Source organism: Ascaphus truei, unplaced genomic scaffold (genome assembly GCF_040206685.1).
Source record: "Ascaphus truei isolate aAscTru1 unplaced genomic scaffold, aAscTru1.hap1 HAP1_SCAFFOLD_516, whole genome shotgun sequence".
Taxonomy (NCBI): Eukaryota; Metazoa; Chordata; class Amphibia; order Anura; family Ascaphidae; genus Ascaphus; species Ascaphus truei.
The window spans coordinates 54,278-65,476 of record NW_027456847.1 but is presented as its reverse complement, the minus strand read 5'-3'; the positions used below and the strand labels follow the sequence as shown (position 1 = coordinate 65,476).

The following is an 11,199-nucleotide window of genomic DNA, read 5'->3' as shown; positions in this document are numbered from 1 at the left end:
GATATGGGTTGGAACACCCCCTGATGTGTGTGAGCCAATCGGAATCCAGCTTTGAGTTGTAATGATTCAAAGCTAGAGACACTCCCGGAGCGGAGGGGGTGAGGAAAGGGGAGCGGAGGAGTGGGGGGAAAGGGGAGCGGAGGAGGGGGGGGAAAGGGGAGCGGAGGAGGGGGGGGAAAGGGGAGCGGAGGAGGGGGGGGAAAGGGGAGCGGAGGAGGGGGGGAAAGGGGAGCGGAGGGGGGGGAAAGGGGAGCGGAGGGGGGGGAAAGGGGAGCGGAGGAGGGGGGGAAAGGGGAGCAGAGGGGGGGGAAAGGGGAGCGGAGGGGGGGGGGAAGGGGAGCGGAGGGGGTGGTGGAAAGGGGAGCGGGGTCGGGGAAAGGGGAGCGGGGAGAAAGGGGAGCGGGAGGGGGGAGAAAGGGGAGGGGGGAGAATGGGGAGCTGGAGGGGGGAGAAAGGGGAGCGGGAGGGGGGAGAAAGGGGAGCGGGGGGGGAAAAGGGGGGGGAGAAAGGGGAGGCGGGGGGAGAAAGGGGAGGGGGGGGGAGAAAGGGGAGGGGGGGGGGAGAAAGGGGAGGGGGGGGGGAGAAAGGGGAGGGGGGGGGGAGAAAGGGGAGGGGGGGGGGAGAAAGGAGAGGGGGGAGAAAGACACACTGCTTGGACAGTTAAGGCAGGTGTCATTACGTCCCTCATAACGCACACACAAAAAACGTCTGCTACAGCCGTGTATAACGCGGGGGAACTCTTCCCTAACTCCTCCTGTTGTCACCCTTCAAATCCCGGCACCAAACTTGGGCGCAAAGACCTTGCAACAATTTGCCTCGCTACATCACCCCCTTGGCCTAATAAACATGCTATTACTATTAGTTCACAATAGCCCAAGGAAGGGGGGTTACATTTGTTGGGCGATCTGATTGAAAAACACAAAGCCCCTCCCCCCGTTCCCCGTGACTCGCCCCCCCCCCTCAGTTCCCCGTGACTCGCGGCTCGCCCCCCCCCCCCCCCCCCCGTTCCCCGTGACTCGCGTCCCTCCCCCGTTTCCCGTGACTCGCGGCTCGCCCCCCCCGTTCCCCATGACTCGCCCCCCCCCCCGTTCCCCGTGACTCGCGCTCCCCCCCGCCGGCGCCCACTTGTCCCCCGATGTACCGTCCGGCTGAGTGAGGCGTGCAGCCGGCGGCAGGAAGCGCCCTGTGTGGGCCTGTGGCGCGAGGCTGCGCGCCTGAAATGGGAGAGTTACTGGCGCCATAAGCTGAGGCGGGACGCGCAGTTACTTACCTGAGGGGGAGGTAGCGCCGGGGAGGTAAGGAAGCGGCTGGGGTAGGAGGGCCGCGCTTCCCCTCCGTCTGGAGCCGGTGCAGGGCGGCGCACGTGATGGGGGGGGGATGGACAGAGGGGGGGGGTGTGTGAGTGTGTGTGTGTGTCCTGTCTGTATATGTGTATGTGTCCTGTCTGTCTATCTGTGTCCTGTCTGTCTATCTCAGTGTGTGTGTGTGTGTGTGTGTGTGTGTGTGTGTGTGTGTGTGTGTGTGTATCTGTGTGTGTCTCAGTGTGTGTGTATCTCAGTGTGTGTGTGTGTGTGTATCTGTATGTGTCTCAGTGTGTGTGTATCTTTGTGTGTGTCTCAGTGTCCTGCCTGTGTGTGTCTCCGTGTCCTGCCTGTGTGTGTCTCCGTGTGTGTGTGTGTATCTCTGTGTGAGTGTATGTGTGTGTCCGGCCAATGAGAGGTGTGCGGGGGCGGGCCAAGGGAGCCAATGGGATTGCCGCTAGGGACACAGGGGACACAGGGAGACACATACAGACACGGCCACAGAACACTTTCACAAATATATAGTAGATAGATAGATAGATAGACACACTATTAAGGTTATGGTGGGTAAAAAAGTGACAAAAACCCTCCACAGTAAAGCATAAAGCAACTGTAAATATTACTGTATGTTCATTTGCATGTCTTAGACAGGTCTGCAACCCTGTCTTTCCCCATTGTCACCCAGCATACAGCGCTTCCACTGCAGCAAGGGATTCTGGGAAATGACATGCAAATGAGCACTCAGTGCCACCTTTTGTCTCACTCGTATTACACAAGCCAATCCTCAAGCCAATGCACACTGTTTTAAACACAGCTTTTAGACAGAGGCTGGGATGAGATGCAAAGCCATTAAACCCACTCACAGACATGTTTCAACCTTTTTTTTTTTAACTTTTTTATTCAACAACTTTTTTAAGTTTACAGACTTTTTTGGAAACCAAAAAAACACACCATAGTGACAACAGTCACCCAACATTAGAAAGACACCAAAACATAATATATTTACATTTTCTTCCTTCATCCTTCAGATATATACAAACACAAAGATAAACTTTTCAGAAGGGAAAAAAAACCCATAACTTTACGAAAAAACCCTATAACCAAAACATCATACAAAGATAAGAACCATATACTTCAAGATTCTTCCATTTAAAAACAAAAACCCTTTCTCTATTCTCATGTGATGCGATCATGTTTTAATTCTTTCTCCATACGTTCCAAACCTCTCTTACTTTCCTCTAACTGGAATCCAGACATCACACTTTTTTCATACCCGTCCCTTGCCTCTTTCACATCCCAATATCTCCGCCCAAATCCCCTCGCAAGTTGATTGTGCAAAACCTCTTCCTTTGTAAGCCCTACTTCATCCTTTCCCTGGGTGCTCCTCCCCTTACTATCTCCCGCAGAATTTGCCTCTTTTGCCTGTACAATCCCTATTTTGCCTGCCTTTTCTTCACTTTCGTTCCCACTTACTCCACTTACACTTCTCTGTATTTTAGTTCCCTCCACGCTTATCTGACTTTTTTGTGAGGACGAGCTGTTGCTCTCGCTACTCTCTTTCTCCCTCACCTCTCCCCTAGCCTCTTTTATTTTAACCCATTGTACATGCTCCTTTTTTAATTCTTCATATTGCTCTTTTGTCAGATGTTTTCTTTGGTACATCATTTTTTCCAATCTTTCTATTATCTGTTCATCACTACTACCCCCATGCTGCTTCCGGAAAATACCCACCCAAAACAGAACATCTCCCACTGCGTTCTCAAATTGTTCCATTTTCTCTTTTAGGGTTACCTTCCCTGATACTTTTTTAACTTTACCCTCTACACCCTTCTCTCTAGGCTCCACTTTACTCTGGCAATCCTTATCATCCTTTGTTTCTATCCCTTGCGAAGACTCGTTTTTGCTTCCACTAACAACAAACCCTTTACACTTACTCTTTCCCTCTTTACCTTTTCCACTCGCACCACCAGGGCCTGCCTTCTCCTCAGTTTCTTGCGCTTCCCTATCTAACTTCTTATTTTCCTCTTTTCCTTTACTCACGGTCTGTTCCTCTTCCCCACTCCCATCAATACTGGACAAATCCAGCGCACAAAACTTTGACTTCGTCACCTTATCTTGCCGTAGCTCACTCTTCCCCTCCCCATCAACTGTACAAACATCATTGTCACTTTGTAAACTTCGTTTTTGCGCCCCTTTCTTGTGTCCGGTCGTGTCCATTATTTCCACTTCCACCTCCCCCTCTATTGGGCCACTCTCTACCATTTCTTCCCTTCTTAAATCCTCCTCATACATTGCTGTTATAGCCGGATCAAGCCCTCCCTCTTGGGAACTCTCCATCTCATGACCAACTGGATCCTCCTGAAGGAACTTCAGTCCTTTGTTTCTCGGGAGGTCTTCGGACACTGCCCTGTAAAATATGATGGTACATGTTACAGCTTACAGGTAGTGCAGACAGCTTATCACCAAGGGAATTGTAAATACTCCACGGAGTGGCCGGGGGCAAGCGTCTGTCCCCGACTGTCTTGCTAATGGGGTGGGTGGGTGGGAACTTCGCAGCAGACCGGGAGCAGAATGGAAGATTCAGCTCCCGGCTGCCTCTTTTGTACTGCCCTAGGCCTGTCCCCCCCCCCCCCCAGGGGGGGCCGCGACGGCGGCCCAGAGATACCAGCGAGGTGAGGGGGGAGGGGGGCTTGCCCCCTGGTCATGGGTTTCCCTCGCCTAATTGGCTGGAGGGATTGCTTGACCAGGGAGGCTGCGAGGGACCCCCTCCCACTTGGAAACGGTACCCACATATAACAGACAAGTAATGACAGACTCAGTTTGGAGGTATAAAAGGCCGCGGCTTTGTTTATTAACAATCATAATACTGGAGTAAGCGCTAGTCCAAGCCAGAGTGGGGTCAGAGGGTCAGCCAGGCCTTGGCCTGCTGCCCCCGTACCCGGCCGACCCCTAAAGAGCCGGCCGTTGTCGCGAGTGGGTTCCCGGGTGTCACGTTAGCTTGACCCCGCCCAATCGCTCCTACCCCCGGGCGACGCCCGCCCCGAGCCCATCTGGCAAGGACAAGCACTTACCCCCGAACTGCCGCCACTCACGGCTCTATTTAAACCTCCTTAAATTAGACCGTGCCGCCAACCCCGCAAGGACCCTCTCCAGCCCCTCCTGCAAATCGTTATTGAACAAGTCCGCCCCTATCTCGGATAAGTGTGTGCCGTCGGCCCGGAACAGGCCGGTTGACTTGTAGTCAAACTCGGGATGGGTGATCTGCCATCCCCCACACTGCATCACAAACTTCCCCACCATCTTGTTCAGTTTGACCCGCGCTCGGTCGATGGCGCCCGGTGCCCTCGCGCCCCTCCACACTCTCCTGCACAATATGTCCGACCAAACGATCTGTACTTCTGGCCAACTGGTGAGTATGAGGGCCAGGTCGTGTTTTATTGAATTAACCAGCTTGAAGTAGCGTCGAGCGGCCAGGTCGTTGCCCCCGACGTGGAGGAGCAAGATCTGCGGCGCCCTCCTATCCCTGCCCATCACCATTAGCCGCGGGAGCAACTGAGCCCACCGCAGCCCCCAACCTCCCCCCCATACCACATTTGCCGCCTCCGTTCGCAACCCGAGGTTAGCCCCGCATGGGCGTTTGACGGCCCGCTTCTCTGCCCAGTGTATAAGCGAGTCTCCGATTATCCAAGTGGGTGCGGCGTCTGTGAAGGTATAAAGAGGATGAGGGGGTTTATCCAAGCACGCTAAATCCCAGATAATGCGGGCCTGATATAGGACCGGTATCTGTTAGACTTCCATCGCCCTATCTTTTGTATCGCAGCTACTGACAGCCCCGCGCGTGATGCCTCCGTTGCCGCCCCAATCCGGAACGAATGTGTCCCGTATTGTGCCTCTTCGAGGCCCTGGTGTCTTAGGCACATGCGGAAAACCCGCATGTACTGGAATCTAGATAACGGTACCCCGTCTGCGTGAAGGAGCAGGGGACCCTGACCGTCTGGCCTGCATGCCAAGTATTCCCTGAGCGTGCTCACTGGGCAAAATTTAGTCCCTGGTAGCCCTAGCAAAGATATCCCCGCTCCCCTCCCCCGCTGGTCTGTTTTTGACCTTTTCACGTGTAGTTTGACCCACCCTTCCCCTAAGACTATGTCCTCAAACTGCATCCCTCCCTCGCCCTTGCGCGACGCGCATACCAACTCCCCAGCTCGCAGTGCTGCGAAGAAAGCTAAAGCAAACGTCAGCCGGAAAAGTTTCGCCTCGAACCCCGATAGGCACACTCTGTCTGTGGCCTGCATTAAACCTTCTAATATCGCTGGTGTCACTGGCCGTCTGCTGTCATTTGTCGCCGTCCCCTTTGTTAACCCCGCTAGGACCCTTTTGATGATAAATGCCTTCGTTGGGTCCCCCTTGCCCTCTAGCTGCAAAAAGAAGGAGACCCCTGTCACTTTTTTCCCTATGGATCCTCCCGCTAAACCCCTTGCCCTTAAGTTTAGGACAAATGATAGCAAGGTCCCGACTCCCAATACGTCGAGACCCAATTCCCCTGCCAGACTTTGATAATCGCGCCACGCTGCCGAATAGGCCCGCCACGTACCCGGAGCCAGCGATGATCGTACCAACGAGGTCACTGGGTCGTCGCCAGCACCCAAAGGTCTGCAGGGCATGGACTGCCGATTAGGTCCGCCCCGGGGGCCAGTCTCCGAAACAGCGCCATCTGTAACCGGGATAAGGCATCAGCAATGTTATTCGCCACCTCCGGGACATGTCGAGCCTTGAACGCTATGTTCAATTGCAAGCATGCCAGTACGAAACAGCGCAGAAGGGACAGCACCGGCGGGGAGCGTGAGCCGAAATTGTTCACGGCTTCCACTACACCCATGTTGTCTGTCCAAAAAATTACTTGCTTATTCGCGAATAAGTGACCCCACAGGCGCACTGCGACGAGCAAGGGAAATAGTTCCAAGAACGCCAAGTTCTTAATGAGCGGCGTCCCCCGCCAGTGGGGAGGCCACCGCTCCGCGCACCATGCCCCACCAAGTAGGCCCCAAAACCGACTGACCTTGAGGCGTCTGTAAACAACTGCAACTCTGTGTTGTTGGATGGGGGACCTCGCCACAAGGTTCTGCCGTTATAATCCTTTAAAAAACGCAGCCACACCGTCAAGTCCTTTCGGATTTCGGCGGTGATGCGGATGAAGTGGTTGGGTCGTCTCACCCCGACCGTTGCTGCGGAGAGGCGCCTGGCGAAAACCCTCCCAGCCGGCATTACGCGCGCAGCAAATACTAAGTGGCCTAGCAGCGCCTGGAAGTGCCTCAATGATGTTTTCTTGAGAGCTATGAATTCGCGGAGAAGCTTGCTGAGGGCGACGAACGCCGAACTCACGCGCCAGGGCTGAAAATTCGAACAGCCACCTAGCGCATAAGTCCGAACCCCTGGGGCCAACAAAAAGGAAGTCGTCCAAGTAGTGCATGACCCCCGCTGCCTGCACCCTCTTCCGGGCCACCCATTCTAGGAAGGTGCTAAATGTCTCGAAATAAAAACAAGAAAGCGCCCCTCCCATTGGTAAGCATAAGTCTATGTAGTACTGACCTTCGAGCATGCAGCCTAGCAAATGAAAGCACTCGGGGTGGACTGGCAAGTGTCTGAAGGCCGATTTGATGTCAGCTTTTGACATTAGAGCCCCTTCTACCATCCTTTCCACCAGCGCTGCGGCTTGATCGAAGTTCGCGTAAGACACCGAACACAACTCCCTGTCAATGCCGTCGTTTACCGACGACCCCTCGGGGTAGGATAGGTGTTGTATCAACCTATACTCCCCAGCCTCTTTTTTTGGGGACCACTCCCAATGGGGAAATCCTGAGATTAGGCAAGGGAGGGGACTCGAAGGGGCCAGCCATCCTTCCCAATTGGACTTCCTTCCAGACCTTTTCCCTAGCTACGTCACCGTGTGTCCTGACCAATTTCAAGTTCCGACTAAACTCAGATCCCGCTTGATATTCAAACGGGATCCTAAACCCCTCCTTAAACCCAGCTAAGAGTAGCTGGGCTGCTTCCCTATTGGGATACCTTGCTAGCCACGGTGCCAAATTGGCGACGATTATTGGTGTCGCTGCCCTCGCGTCCAAACTTCCGCCCTTCGCTCCTCCCCCTGCGACCGCCCTTCTTAAAACACTTTGCCTGGGCGTGGCGGCCGCCGCAAAAGGAGCAGATGTGTTGGAAACGGCAGTTGTCGTACGTGCAGTTGGACAGGTTAAACGGCCAACAGACGCCCGAGTTGGTGCGCAGCGACTGGCTAGTCCCTGGTACGTTATTCCGCCATGTCCCCCTACCTCCGGTGCCGCACCCTCGAAAGGAATCTGCCCCGCCCCCAGACACAAACTGCAGATAAAGGTTGACACCCTTGACGTTCCATGGTATCACCACCTCTTGGGCCTTTATTGATTGCCTAAAGCACTGGTCATATGTCCACCAACCCGTTCCCCCGTACGTGTGGTGTGCTTCCTCGATCATGTCGTGATACGTAAAGAGCGATGCGCACGCCTGGGGATCCTTCTCCCCAATTACTCCAGCCAGGATAACAAATGCCTTAGACCAATTGCGAAAGGTGTGTGGGAAAAGCCTCTTTTCCACATCCACCTTCTTCGCTTCCCCCGTCTTTGAGGACGCGGCCAACGCCTCCCTGTAGCCTGGTAGCAGAGATAATATATCTACGTACTCCCCGGCCCATATCTTGTCCTTCACCTCTTTCAGCAAGTGCAAGCCCACTGAGCTAGGTCTGGATGTATAAGAGACCTTATATGCCGCATCGGGCATCCTCTTATCCTTGGCTAGCTCCTCTGAGGCGGGTGCCGCCTGAGGGAGGGGGAGCATGGAGGATGGTGAGTCCACTAGCCCGGCCTGCCCACCGGCCCCTAGAGGTGTGTTGTTAACCGCCTGCGGGGGAACCGCGGCCACTGCCGCTGCTAGAACTACAGGTGTCGCTACCGCTGGCGCCGCCCCCAATGCTGGCGCTACGACTGTCGCTATAGCTGGAGCTATCGCCGCTGCTGATGCGATTAGCGTTGCTAGAACTGGCGCTGCGCTTATCGCTGGTGTCACTACTGCTGGTGACTCTGCCGGTGCATGAGCATCAACAGCTGCCTCTGGAACCAGCCTTCTTCCTTGCTTCGCGCGTCAGCCTGCAGTTGTATGATTTTGTCTACGAAGTACATTCTGATTGATGCGCTAAGTGTCGCGGGAGTGTGATTTCAATTTGCGTGATTTAACTATGTGTTCCGTCTACTGGGTTTTTCTGTGAGTATGGGAAGTATCGAGGGTCGACGGAGGCGGATCCGATCCGGATGAAAACTGAATTGCTACTCGCACGAGGTACCGAAACTGACTGAAAGAAACATGAATTGATATGTTATCATCGATACATGGGACCTCCTGCTAACCGAAGAAGGGGCGTTAGGCCTGCTATTTGCAACCGCCCCTTTACCCCCTTCCCGCATGCATATTTGCTATACCAGCATAGTTTCCTGATCGTGCCCAGTCAGGGAGTGGGATTACCCGCACCATCCCTGGCCATGCGCTGAACAGGAAGTGGGATTACCCACACCAAACCAGAGGCATGCGGCCCTGTGCTGAACAGGGAGTGGGGGGTTACCCGTCCATAGCAGGGCCATGTGCTGAACAGGAAGTGGGGGGTTACCCATACAATAGCAGGGCCGTGTGTTAAACAGGAACTGGGATTACCCATACAACCGCAGGGCCGTATATTAAACAGGAAATGGGATTACCCATACAATAGAGGGAGCCAAGTGCTGAACAGGAAGAGGGATTACCCATACGATAGAGGGAGCCAAGTGCTGAACAGGAAGAGGGATTACCCATGCCCTACCATGGCCTGCGCTGAACAGGAAGTGAGATTAACCCCTACACGCGTTATACCTCTGCCTGCAGCATAACGCACCGTATACCCCACGTCGTCCTGAATGTAGCATGTAACGCTGAACCAATACAGCACATGACCCCCAAAGGCAGTATATACACACACCATATGCTCCACGCAACGGCCGAAGCCAAGCAGTATATACACACACCATATGCTCCACGCAACGGCCGAAGCCAAGCATGCAGCATATACACCATATAATCCAAACCCGTCATGTAACCGCGCATGTGGTCTATACACATTATATACAGAACCCAGCACGTAACCGTGATCGCAGTGTATGCCATATAATCCAAATACAGCACGCCACCACCACTGCGGTACCGTATACACCCCTGTAACCCAAATACCGCACATTATAACACTGACTGTAGCATATACCGTATACACCCCTGTAACCCAAATACCGCACATTATAACACTGACTGTAGCATATATACCCGTTATAATCCAATACGGCGCGTAACCTTGAATGCAGTATATCCACTATACCCGCCATGTAACCCACTTAAAGCACATTATAACACTGAATGCAGCATATATACACCTTATACTCCACATGCCGCACGTAACCGTGAATGCAGTATATACTCTATAAACGACCTTATAACCCTGAATGCAGCATATATACACTTTATAATCCACATACAGCACTTACCCTGAATGCGGTATATACACTATGTACGCCATGTAACCCAATTACAGCACATTACAACACTGAATGCAGCATAAATACATAGGGTGACCAGATTTCGAAAATGAAAAACCGGGACACCTTAAAAAATAATTTATTAAACAAATTACATCACGTGACACCCCCCCGTTGCCATGACAACAAGACACTCTGATGCCCCTGCAGTGTTAGTGTGTATAGAGGTGGGGGCTTTGCTTGGGCCCTTCAACTCTTACAGCCAGGGCATTATTGGCCAGGAATGCCCAGTTCGGAGGGGATTACTACTTCAAAATGTATTTGATTCGTAACAACATCAAAAAACTCTAATACCAATAACTAACAACCACAGACAATGGTAATCTAAACCATCAAATAAAATGTCTACGGTCCTTGTTCAAGCATGTTTGCGGTACTTACCAGATAAATCAGTGCCTGCAATCCACGACTGTATCCGCCTCTCCGAGCGTCTGAAAGCAATCCAGCGTTCCTGGTGTGTGGCTGAAGAGGTAGGGTGACCAGATTTTGAAAATGAAAAACCGGGACATTTTTTTTTTACATAACAGTTTATTTATTGTAGTACACTTATACTTACGACCATTAGTCTTTGTTACATAGTTGTGTGTGTGTGTGTTGACCTCACTAATCGAACAAAAAAAACCCAGATGTGAATGATTCTGAACCCCTTAACCAGTGTCTGGATGCCCCCTCTTCACAATTTCTAAAGCAGCTGGGATCTTACCTGATCCGCAGTCCCTCAAGGTACTATACTGGAGGGGAGGTGTTCCCTACCTGTCTTTCGAGGTCTCCCGTGTGAAACTTGAGTCAGATCTGGAAGAAAGAAGGGTAGGTTACTTCGGTGTAGGTATACGGCAGTTAAAATAAGACAGGGAGGGTGAGAGACAGAGAGAGAGAGGGTGAGAGATACAGAGAGAGACAGAGAGAGACAGAGAGAGACAGAGACAGACAGAGACAGAGAGGGTGAGAGAGACAGAGACAGAGAGGGTGAGAGAGACAGAGAGAGGGTGAGAGAGAGAGGGTGAGAGAGACAGAGAGAGGGTGAGAGAGACAGAGAGTGGGTGAGAGAGACAGAGAGTGGGTGAGAGAGACAGAGAGTGGGTGAGAGAGACAGAGAGTGGGTGAGAGAGACAGAGAGTGGGTGAGAGAGACAGAGAGTGGGTGAGAGAGACAGAGAGTGGGTGAGAGAGACAGAGAGTGGGTGAGAGAGACAGAGAGTGGGTGAGAGAGACAGAGAGTGGGTGAGAGAGACAGAGAGTGGGTGAGAGAGACAGAGA

General features: G+C 52.9%; 1 protein-coding gene across 2 annotated transcripts; it reads right to left on the bottom strand.

Annotated features, from left to right (window-relative positions):
- Positions 1-2,251: 2,251 nt before the first annotated feature.
- Positions 2,252-10,412, bottom strand: LOC142485031 (uncharacterized). 2 transcript variants are annotated; one of them, XM_075584265.1, is made up of 3 exons: positions 10,325-10,408; positions 5,893-6,012; positions 2,252-3,708 (listed from the first exon to the last, which is right to left on the bottom strand). In XM_075584265.1, the coding sequence occupies exon 3, from the start codon at positions 3,636-3,638 to the stop codon at positions 2,478-2,480; it is 1,161 nt and encodes a 386-aa protein (XP_075440380.1). In that variant the 5' UTR covers positions 3,639-3,708; positions 5,893-6,012; positions 10,325-10,408; the 3' UTR covers positions 2,252-2,477. The 2 variants fall into 2 exon arrangements, with proteins under 2 accessions (XP_075440380.1, XP_075440379.1); XM_075584264.1 differs by lacking the exon at positions 5,893-6,012 and having other exon boundaries at positions 10,325-10,412.
- Positions 10,413-11,199: the final 787 nt, after the last annotated feature.

Coding starts and splice junctions, on each gene's coding strand:
- LOC142485031 (XM_075584264.1), bottom strand. CDS start 3,638: ATGGAGAGTTCCCAAGAGGGAGGGCTTGATCCGGCTATAACAGCAATG.